General features: G+C 33.5%; 1 protein-coding gene across 1 annotated transcript in view; it reads left to right on the forward strand.

The window, feature by feature from the left end:
- The window catches only part of LOC145291296 (1-deoxyxylulose-5-phosphate synthase YajO-like), a 56,447-nt gene that overhangs the window by 16,405 nt on the left and 27,913 nt on the right, over positions 1 to 12,129 (forward strand). The window contains exon 3 of the mRNA XM_080136974.1: positions 9,367 to 9,520. Within this exon, the coding sequence (XP_079993100.1) occupies positions 9,367 to 9,520 (154 nt within the window). The remainder of the gene's footprint in view (positions 1 to 9,366; positions 9,521 to 12,129) is intronic.

Below are 12,129 nucleotides of genomic sequence, written 5' to 3' on the forward strand. Positions count from 1 at the left end.
CATTGGTTGAATAATAGATAAAATTGATTGTATCTATTGTGAAATATTAGTGATGTTATTTGAAGAATTGTTTGCTCTTGCTTTTCTTTTTTGTGTTGGCCGTGATTGTACTTATTTTAAATTTAAAAAACGAATAATCACCAGGTTTCTAATAAAATTCTCTTCACTATAATAAAATTAAAAAAAATTCATTAAAGTGAGCACATAAGCATGTAAGGCAAGTTTGTTCGGCAGGCAGACTTCAGCTAAAGACAGAATATTGAGTTCTGGAAATCCATCTGGTTTTACTATTTTTTTTTTTTTTAAGAAAACAAAAAACATGTTATAGAATCTCTTTTCAATAGCATCTTGCTCAAGAACCGGATTGTCTTTTTCTGCCCAGAAATTGACTGAAAATCAGATACATATTCAGAAGTGTTCGATTTTGTATTTCTACATAAGTTTTAATATCTGTTTTATTCAACAGAAGGACAAGTAAACAGTACTTAATTGAATTTATGTATATATAAGAGAAATAGAACTATCATTTAACAAACAGATTTGTTTTAATACTAGGTCTTTTTTTTAATACTAGGTCTTTTTTTTAATACTAGGTCTTTTTTTAATACTAGGTCTTTTTTTAATACTAGGTCTTTTTTTAATACTAGGTCTTTTTTTTTAATACTAGGTCTTTTTTTTAATACTAGGTCTTTTTTTTAATACTAGGTCTTTTTTTAATACTAGGTCTTTTTTTTAATACTAGGTCTTTTTTTTAATACTAGGTCTTTTTTTAATACTAGGTCTTTTTTTTTAATACTAGGTCTTTTTTTTTAATACTAGGTCTTTTTTTAATGCAAGATTTTCTTTCTAGATTTTCTTTCCTTTTTAATACTAGATTTTCTTTCTTTTTTATTACTAGATTTTCATGGTATCTTGAAAACCAAAACTCAAGTGTTGCCAATTTACATCAGACAACAGGTGCAATATTTAAGACACTAAAATCTTTATGACTAACTATAAATATCTCTGAGGAATTCAAATGTTTTTGAAATATGGTTAATTATCCTAAAAATAGACCATGAACACTAATGGGTTTAAGGTTAATCCAGCTGTGATTGTGTTGAAAAAAAAGAAGAATCTTCCTTATGTTGGCATATTGTATACAGGTTACTTAACATAGAAAGCATTAAAATATTCTCTTTTGCCAAATTAAATAATAAAACAAATATTTAAAATGGAAATAAATAAAAATAATTGTAGAATAAAAAAGTCGTCCAAAGTATAATAATGTATAAAAGCCATTGTTGAGTAGTGAACAAATATTTAACAAATAATAAGAAAAATAACTCAAAAGAATAATCAGCCAACAAGCATTGTGAGAGAACTTCTGTCATTACTAACTAGCAGAGAAGAGTTTATCAGTGTGATGATATATGGACAGTAAGGGTTGAAGACATGCATTGCATGGAGTGAAATGATATGAAACTAATACAATGGATATGTAATATGAGTTTTAAAGACAAGCTTAGATCTGATGACCTAGCTTAAGTGAGTAGATGTAGAATAGTTGAGGTGGCAGGGGAAGACTAAGTAAAACATGGGAAGAAGTGATGAGGATGAATTTAAAGATGGATGAAGGCATGTCCAGAGACAAGATTGGAAGTCGATTTCTAAACATTAAACGGAATGTTATGACTTGATGAATGGAAAAATAGAAACGATGCTGAATATTCATAATGATATAAAATTTATTAAATGCTGCAAATGTTGGTTGCATCATGAATGCCTAGAATCTTTCAATTGCTATTTACTTTGTTTAGAATACTCAACAATTCTTAACCAAATTTAAAATACCTTTCGCTCTTTTAATATTTGATCTTGCTAAGCCTTGGGTGTCACCACCCCATGTCTAGCAATTGTTTTCAGATTTGGTCAATTGTTATATGATAAATTGTTTGTAGAACAATGCATTTCTTTGTATGGCCTTTCACAGCACATGACTACAATATATTGAAAAAAAAAAACCCAGTCACATGTCATTATTGCTACCATTATTTTTATTATAGAATGTTGTTAATAAAAAAAAATTCACTTCTTATTTGATAAATAATATTATATAAATATCTCGGCATGTAAATATTATATACATACATATTCATATATCATCTCAAGATATATATAATTTCAATATTCAAATATTATATCTGTATAATATCAAGATATATATATAATCAATTATCATATTTGGGCTGGTGCATCTGCTACTAGTCCCTCGCTCCTAGACAAGGTTAAAAAGAGAGTCGCCAACCTGATAGGTCCTGAACTGTCATCTAAGCTTCAGCCTCTGTCCCATCGACGAAATGTTGCATCCCTCTGCCTGTTCTACAAGTACTTTAATGGTGAATGCATCTGACGAATTGCAAGCACTTGTACCCTTTCGACATAAATTCCCCTAACAAACCCAACAAGCAGCTAAATCCCACCCCTTCACAGTGGAGATCCCTAGATGTAAGAGAGCCTTCTACTCCAGTAGTTTCTTCCTCAGAACCGCTAGACTTTGGAATTCCCTTCCGAGTCCCTGCTTCCCCAACATGACTGATATGCAGAACTTAAAGTGTAACGTGAACTGACATCTTGCTGCCAAACTCCCTACATATATATATATATATATATATATATAAGTAAATAAGAAAGGAGAATGGAAGTATAAAACACTAGATTACTATATATAGATTTATGGGGGGGGTATGCTACATTGGTATATTTTTAGAGGGGGTGTCTTAGATAAGTATTTAAAGTGAAATATAGATTATTAGGAGTAGTAGTTGGAGGATTAATGTGAGGGGTTTAATTATAGGGAATGCATAGTACTAGGATTTTAATTGAGTACGTTCGATGATAAACAGAAAGTGGAGTAGGGGGATAAAATGCCAAGGGGCATAGGGTAGATGGGTGTAGAAATAAAAAAAATTATAGAGTAATATTGGATAATACCACTTATTCAACATCCTTAAATAAACATGTACCCTTGTTTGAATAAATCTCTATATATTAATATATAGTTTTTATACCTTCATTCTTTCTTATTTACTTTTATATAAGCTCCAATACAATTTTGTTGAGCTTTGTTTGATCCCAATAAGTCTCCCCTTAAAGAATTGAATTTATTCTCTTCCCTTAACTTCTCCATTTTATATATATATATATATATATATATATATATATATATATATATATATATATATATATATATATATATATATATATATATATATATATATATAAATTAAGCTGAAATTTTCAGTGGAAACGCAAACCTATTTGGATAAAAAAAAAAGCTCTATTTAGTTGAGAAGAAAAACCGATAGAACAAGTTAAATGGATAAATAGTAGTCACATAAGAATTTTATTACATTATCAAGTCAATAAGGGTCACAGAATGAAATACAAGGGAGAAACCATATAGGCCATAGCATTTCAGAGCTAAATATTTCTTGTAATAGGAGAAAAAGCTGGCATTATACAAATGTAATGGTAAAAAGACATCGACTTTAAAAACATTCACATTAGAAATGGAAACTTTTTTTGGATTAGAATTCGAAAAAATTATATTAGGAGGGTTAATAAGATGGGGATGAAGAGAGAAAAGCCAGATTCAACAAAAGCTAAAAAATACAAATATTTTAATCCATAAAAATGTTTTAAAATTTCAAAAACTTTTTTATACATTTTTAAATCTAAAATTTTTCTCAAATTTGTGAAAATTTGCAATAAAGTTCTGATAAAAATTTTAATTATAAAATGTAAATAAAACAGGAAAATTAAGTACTGAAGAAATAACAAGAGTAAGAAAACGAATAAGAAAAGGAAAAAAATGAAGAATAAGTTGAAATGTAAATGACCTCAAATTCTTAGAAGATAATCCATCATGAATTAGGTGTACTCCAGAATAAAATGAAACGAAAGTTAATATCTAGTACACTTGCATGCAGAATAATCCAGAAGAAAGTTTTCAATATCTGTAACGAGTCTGAAAAGGCACCAAAGTAATCCAAATTTGGGTTCTTGAATAAGAAAATCCAGTCAAATCGTGTATCAGCACTCCTTATGCATAAAATGTATATGCATATCAAGAGTTTTAAAAAGGATTTCAAAGCGATGTAGTATTAGTCCAAAATGGATCACGCACAATGCAAATATTAGGATGTCAAATTCAATAGAAGTAAAAACCAAGTGAAAACCTTTCTATAAATAAGAAAGCTGTTCAATTCAAAATTATAAAAAGTATGTGCTAATAAAATAGGGTAAAATTCAAGAAATAATTATTTTTGCATAATGCCGGCTTTTCTCTTATGGGAAGCATTAAGTTCTTTTTCTTTTTCTTACTTTCGTCCCTATTGATCTGATAATATAATAAAGTTCTATGTAACTTTTATTATTCATCTTTTTAATTTAGCTAGGTCGAAGCATATCTGATCTAACATTATCTTCTCTCTCTGATTTGATCAAAGATGTTATAATTTTCTGACGTCACAACCAGTGTATGGTTATCCAATCATTTTATCACATTATCATTAATCGCTTTATTTGCCATGAGATCATATATGTAGTATATTGTTAACAAACAAGCAGGAACAGACTTTATTATTATAGATATACTTATATATAAATTGAAAGATGGGGAAAAGAAAAAAAAATTTAAGAGAAGTAGCTATGAAAAATTGTGTTATGTGTATATATGTTTATTGAGCCTCTTTGAAAATTTGAAATAAACAGTTAATCTATGTTTGAGATGTTCTGTACAATATTATTATTGAACGTTATGACTATGTTCGCAGATTTGACATAATACAGAATTTAAATTCTTTCTAATGTTATTTGATACCAGGCTGCAGAGTCAAAGGTGCTTTTTTTTTTTTTGCATTTCTCAGTGCCACTTTGATGTAGGGGGTTACTATTTGGGACATAATTCGCAGGGGTACTATGTAAGGAGTTGAGCAGCAAGATGTCTGTTCAAATTACACTTGAACTTCTGCATGTCAATGGTCAGGGAAGCAGGAACTTGGCAGGGAATTCCAAAGTCTAGCAGTTCTAGGGAAGAAACTATTAGAGTAGAAGGCTTTCTTACATCTGGGGATTTATACTGTGTAGGGTGGGATTTTGCTTGTTGGGTTTATTAGGGGTATTTACGCTGAGGGGGTACAAGAGCTTGTTGGCTTGTTCGTCTGAGCACCTACCATTAAAATACTTGTAAAACAGGCAGAGGGATGCAACATTTCATCAATGGGACAGCTGTTGAAGCTGAACCTATTAGGTTGGCGACTCTTTTGAATCCTGTCTAAGAGAGAGAGACTAGTAACTGATGCACCAGCCCAAATGTGGCAACAATACTCCATGCATGGGCGAATGGTGGCCTTGTAGAGGTCCAGGATACTTTCAGGCATAAGTAACCTTTTAGCACAGTAGAGAGAGCCAACCTTCTTTACAGCAGCCTAAGCAATGCCCTTAGTGTATCTGTTCCAATTCATGTTCGCTGTGAACGTTAAGCCAAGGAGTTTGAATGAAGTACTTTCAGATAATGTATCATTAACCATGGCTATTAGTAGTTGAGAAGATTTCTTGTAATTTTTAAAGGAAAGAAGATTAACCTTGACAACATTAAATATTATCGTTTATTTTTGCCCCCTTCCACTACAGACTGTTGGTATCCCTCTAGGTTTTCCGCCATTGCCTTGAATACATGTTCATTCGTTTTCCCTTTGTGCCTATTATAGAGGATGGTATCATCAGCAAATATTCTCATCCCAGAGACCATTTTATCAGGAAGGCCATTTATCAATATCAGGAATAATAAAAGTCCAAGTATCGATCCCCGAGGCACACTCGCATTTATATCATACTAGCAGTTCAGCCCAGCTTTGCTCAGACCATAAATCTATCTACTGTTCATAACTTTATGTGTATATATAATATATATATATATATATATATATATATATATATATATATATAAAGTTTGACTCGTGTCCAGGTAACCTACATCTAAAATTTCAAGTATTTAGACCCAAAATTGGCGGAGGAGTTTGGTAGAGTCTACAAAGGTCAACTCTTTTAACTGTGACTTCTTGGCAGCCAAATTTTCGCCCAAAAACTAATTAAAAAGCTTGCTGTATGTCTGAATACCCTTTATGTAAAATTTCAGACCCAAAATTAGCTGAATAGCTTGCTAGAGACCGGAAAGGTCAAATCTTTTGGACTTTGAACCCTTGGAAACCAAATTTTCAGAAAAAAAAACGATTAAAAAGCTTGCCCTATGTCTGAATCATCATCATCGGCGATCACTCGTGTCCGAGTAAGTCTGTCCTCCGTTGTGGCTTCTGTGGGTCCTCAGGTGAGCATAGAGCCCAATCTTAGACCCAATTTGTCTTGTGCGATTTGGGCAGATAAAGGTAGTGGTGGTGGGGTGGGGTTGGGTGTGTCTGGTTAATAATCTGTCCTTTCTGTGCTTGCGTTTATCCTCAGCAGCTTGATTTAGGTCACTACTATAAAGCGCAGCACCTTTGTGGACAGCGCTCCTCCATGCCAACCTGTTCCCAGCCACGTCCTCCCATGTCTCAAGGTCCATGTGAAACCGCTTTAGATTTGCTTTGATGTTGTCCTTATACCTCATCTTTTGGCCACCCTGGGCACGCTTTCCCTCAACAAGCTGAGAGTAAAAAATCTGTTTTGGGAGGCGGAGATCCGGCATTCGGACAACATGACCAGTCCATCTGAGCTGGCGTTGAGCAACAGTAGCGGTGATAGTGGGAATGTCAGCCTCACTCAGGACGCTGCTGTTGGTGCGTCGGTCCTTCCAACTAATTCTGAGGATTTTTCGGAGGCATCTTTGGTGGTACGTCTCCAGGGTTTTTATGTGCCTCCTGTATGTGGTCCAGGTCTCCGATCCATAGAGAAGAGTGGGCAGCAAGACAGCTTTATATACCATGATTTTGGTCTTTGTCAGAAGGTCACGGTTCTCAAATACTCTCTTCCTTAGCCTTGAGAAAGCCCCACTGGCACAGCTGAGACGGTGTTGTATTTCATCATCTATGTTGGCTTTTGATGATAGGATGCTGCCTAGGTATAGGAAGTGGTCCACATTTTCCAGTCTAGCATTGTCGATGGAGATGTTTGGGGGTGAGACTGGAGTACTGTTTGGTGGTGATTGATGGAGGATTTGGGTTTTTTTTATATATATGTCTGAATACACTTTATGCAAAATTGCAAATTGGCAAATGTTTAGACCAAAAATTGGCCGAGTAATTTGGTAGACCGCAGAGGTCAAATTTTTTAAACCCCAATTTGTTTTGGGCTCAAATCAAATTAAAATGTTTGATCCATGTCCAAGTAACCTACATCTAAAATAACAAGTGTTTAGACCAAAATTGGCGGAGTAGTTTGGTAGAGTTTTCAAAGGTCAAATCGTTGAACTTTAACCCTTTGACAGCCAAATTTCTGGTCGAAAACAGATTAAAAAAATTTCCCCAAATCTCAATACGCCTTATGTCAAATCTCGAGTCTGTAGACTGAAAATTGACACAGTAGTTTGGTAGGGAAATGTACACACACATGCACATACAGAGACAGACAATTTATCTTTTATAGATATATAGATTGTTTTGACGTAGACAACCTGGATTTCTCTCTTATTTAAGAATTTAATTATGTTAAGTATTCATCCAGTAATACCATAGGATCTTATTTTCATGAGTAAACCATCAGTCCATACACTGTCAAAGGCATTAGATATATCTAGGGATACTTCTATAGCCTGTCCTGCTTTATCCAGTGCATGGTATTTACATTCAAAGATTACAGTTAGGATATCAGCAGGAGAATGGACTTACCTAAACCCATACTGTTAGTTGGACAGAAGTTTGGCAGCTGTGAGGTGGTGAACTAGAGCTTGATTAATTATAAACGCAAATATTTTGGCATAAAGAGGAAGAGGGCTAATGGGGCGATAATTTAATGGGTTAGTTCTTTCACCAGAATTTTTGTAAACTGGTACCACGGAAGCAGTTTTCCAGCAATCAGGAAAGCAAGATTTGTTAAGGTATAGCAGTAATTATCAGTCCCTTCACCGAATTGCAAAAGCATGCAACACTAGCGTTTAAAATAGATTAAAATAAATATTTAAAATAAAATGTGCGTGTGGAATGTATATAATATATGCACAATCACTCATCATACAAAGTTATCAAGTAAATACATGGCTTTTTCTACCCCACCCCCAACAGAACTTTTGCAAATGGCGAGGGGAAGCTAGAAAGCAAATGTCAAATCTGACAACCACTTCAAACTTACCCTCAATGCTTGATATAAATTCTGAACAAAATCCTTTACCCTCTAATAAAAAGTCAATAGAGGTGGGGGTCATCAGAAATGATAATTTGTTTATTAAAAAAATTGTAATTACTAACTTAATTCTATAATTTTAAGTTCCTTCAGCAGAATTGAATTCGTCTCTAGATAGTATCAACTCTATAATATATCTTGACTAACACCTTTAATTCATTTAGCCATGTGAACAGGAATTAAGAGATATTAGACAGTGAATTCTATCTAAAGATTATGAGTTCCATGCCTGGTGAAGGGAGAGCAAAAAATAAAAAATAAATAACTAAACACTTAAGATGCCTAAAAGGCATGAAACACTAAATGGTGAATTAAATAGTATTTACTTCGACATTTTCAAATTACTGACTATGACAGAAAATACTGGCTAATCTTGTGATAAAAACAGCCAATTGTCACATGAGTTTTTCTGTCTTGACTGGCTTGAAAAATGAGGTCAATGTTTTTAATATGTCATTAAGCATGAGATTTACAACTTTCTATGTAAAAAAAAAAAAAAAAAAAAATTAAACAATCTGAAAAGAAAAATTTTAACAAAAGAAAATAAAGAAATTTCTTATGCAATTTAGATTTGTTTTTATTTGAATTGATTACATGTCAGTCACTGATGAATTTTGTTATTTATATTTTGCACTCATTGTCAGTAAATCTAGCTAGTTCATAGATTTGATTGAAATGTAGCGGAATAATGTTAAAAATAAAAAAACCTTTACACCTAAAATTATACATAAATATTTAAATTTACACAAATAAGTCACAGCAGTGTTTATATTATTAGAATTCAAAATGAAGGAAGCCTTTTGAGAACATATCTCAAAATTATTAACTAGAAAAAATGTCCGCTTTGTAATTGGCAGAAAAAAATTGTATGAATAAAGTTGTTTTTAATAGATAAATTCTGAACATTTATTATCATATTATTAATAACCTTGTTTTAATGTCCATTAGTGTAGTTTTTTATCACCTAAAAATTGTTTTTATCCATTTTAGACAAAATCGAGATGAATTTGTTGTGGCTACAAAAGTACGGTTCAATACTAACCCAGCAAATATGAATGCAATTGGCCTCAGTCGAAAACATATTCTTGCAGGTATCGAAACCAGCCTGAAAAATATGCAAACCTCTTATATTGATATTTATCAGGTATATTTTCACTTTAGTTTTTCAGCAACATTTTAAGATTATTGTATATTTAAGAATTTGATAAAGGTGTTCATTGTTTTTCTTCAGGCTATTATTTGAACAAATGAAAGATATTTAAACAAATGAGAATATAATTCCCTAATAAATAATCAAAGCGCATCGGTGAATTTTTTTTTTTTTCCCCAACTTCTTGCATCTGGACATTGAGGACTTTCAAGCTTGCAAGTTGATCAGAGATGCATTGACAAACTTATATGAAATCCCCATGAATCCTTTCCAATTGTTTCTTGTAAATCAATTTGAACATCGATGTTTGTGATTCCACTTGTACTAGAGAGCTGAGTAACACACCATATCAGGATTCCCTGTGTATCCATTCTCTTCTAATTAATCCATTCTGTTACATCTTTGCTTGCATCACTGAATAATTAACTCAACAACTGTAAAATGTTTTTGACTTGTGATGGGGGTATGAGACGAATGGATTCGCCAATCATTTTTATAACCAACGGCTGTGCTAAACAACCAATGAAAACGTCCCAAAATTATTATAAAAATTGTCGAATTTTGGATTCAATCAGTTCGCCGTTTACTACGTCACGGACCGCATTTAATTCTTGGCCACCATCTTGGTTACTGATCTGAACTACGCCGCCATCTTGGTTACTGATCTGAACTACGCCGCCATCTTTGTTCAACACAATATCTCAGAACTTAAGAGGTTAACTACGCCACGGACCGTATTTGATTCTTGGTCGCCATCTTGGTTACTGATCTGAACTACGCCGCCATCTTTGTTCAACACAATGTCTCAAAACTTAACACAATGTCACAAACTCTCATTAATCTTTTTATACATGTCTCTCACATCTCTCACTCACATAAAATGTTTTCATTATTGTTAAACATGCTTACAACTCGTGTAACTGTATGCACTGGATAAAGAGGAATATTTGATGTTTTAACTTTATAATTTTAGCTTAATCGTTTCATTTTAACATTTACTTCTGTTACATGAAAGGGCTGTCCTTTCTCATGTAAGTAAGAAGACATACTAGATAAGTGAAAATGATATTAGTATAAGGCTAGAATCGAGCCCTGTAGGCAAGTGCTAAAGATAATAGGTAAGGGAATGTTAGAAATTCCATTGTTAATTCTATTAGAAATAGATATTGAGTCACTTGTCCATTCTTTTAGAAATCTGGATATTAAGTATGTCAATTAAATGAATGCACAATGCAAGTTAAAATATATTGTTTAAAAATTGGTTAGATTAGAATTGAGGATTCTTTTGTTTGCCAAAAGTGTGTTTGGACAAACATATGTAAAGCCACGTGAAAAATAGTCACGTTTGCAAACCACACACTTGACGTCACAAACAAGAGATTTCTCAGTTTAGGAATCTAAGGGTTCGAAATTAGAAGTCAGCTGATGAGTCAAGAGTTGATGAGGATCAGATAATCAGCAGATCACACACAGTGATAGTGAGTTGGATGGTGGGAGCTGCTTTAGGGCGAAGGGAGAAGATTAAACCATGTAGATCCAAGTTTGAATTCCTGACATCACTGATCGGTCGATTGAAGAAGAAAGAAACCCACTATGTTTGTAACTGTTGTCTCATGTTGTCCTTACTCACAACCAGAAAAGGTGAATGTGTTTTATCATCATCTTATAACGAACTCTTGTGTAACCCCCTTGCAAGTAATGTGCCTCCTCTATCACAAGTAATGTCCCCTCCACTAATATGTGTTACCAAGAATTATCCCAGTCAGATATAAATGTCTCCCTCATTACCGCCATCTGGTCTGAGTCCCCGTTAATGTGTCCCCAATATGTACCCCTATGCAACACTTCAGCTTTCAAAAAATTTTTCTTTTCCAGTCATCTTTCTCTTTCTCTTCACTTTCCACATATCTTCAAATATTTCATATGTATTCACAAAAGTGAGGAAAATGACTGTCTGTCTCCAAGCTGCATAGACTGATAACCGATGATCATAGCCTTTTACATATTCATGTGTGTTCAACTTTGAGATGAGAAATTACATTTCTGCTTTTGATTAAAGGTTTTCTTCTATTCAGTGATGCTCCAATGAAATTACCATCGTACTCGCTTTTGGGATCTTTAGTCAGTCAGACCTTCATGGCTAACATGTCTTTTTGTGTTCTCACCTTTTATTCTCACAATGTTCCAGCTGATGTAGCCTTTGATCTTTAAGCATATTGTGTTGGAATCTACAAAATTTCAAACAGAACCCTTTATTTAATCCAAAGAAGTAACATGCTCCTGGATTTGACCTTTACACCTGATCTTAAATGGAACACATACATCAAGTCTGTGGCCAAGGTCGCTGGGAAAATGGTGGGATCCTTCTACCGCTCCAAAAGATATCTCACTAATGATGCAATTCTCTATCTATATAAGAGCAAAGTACGTCCAAAGATGGAGTACTGCTTCCATATCTAGGCGGGGGCTGCTAAAAACAGCCTATCCTGCCTTGACAGAGTACAAAATAGACTCCGTGGCTTGGTGAGGGATGCCCTTTTCTCTACCCTGCAACCTCTTTCCCACAGAAGAGACGTAGCGAGCCTGTCATTGTTCTATCGTTA

Source organism: Euprymna scolopes, chromosome 12 (assembly GCF_053919585.1).
Source record: "Euprymna scolopes isolate OS-2025 chromosome 12, ASM5391958v1, whole genome shotgun sequence".
Lineage (NCBI taxonomy): Eukaryota > Metazoa > Mollusca > Cephalopoda > Sepiida > Sepiolidae > Euprymna > Euprymna scolopes.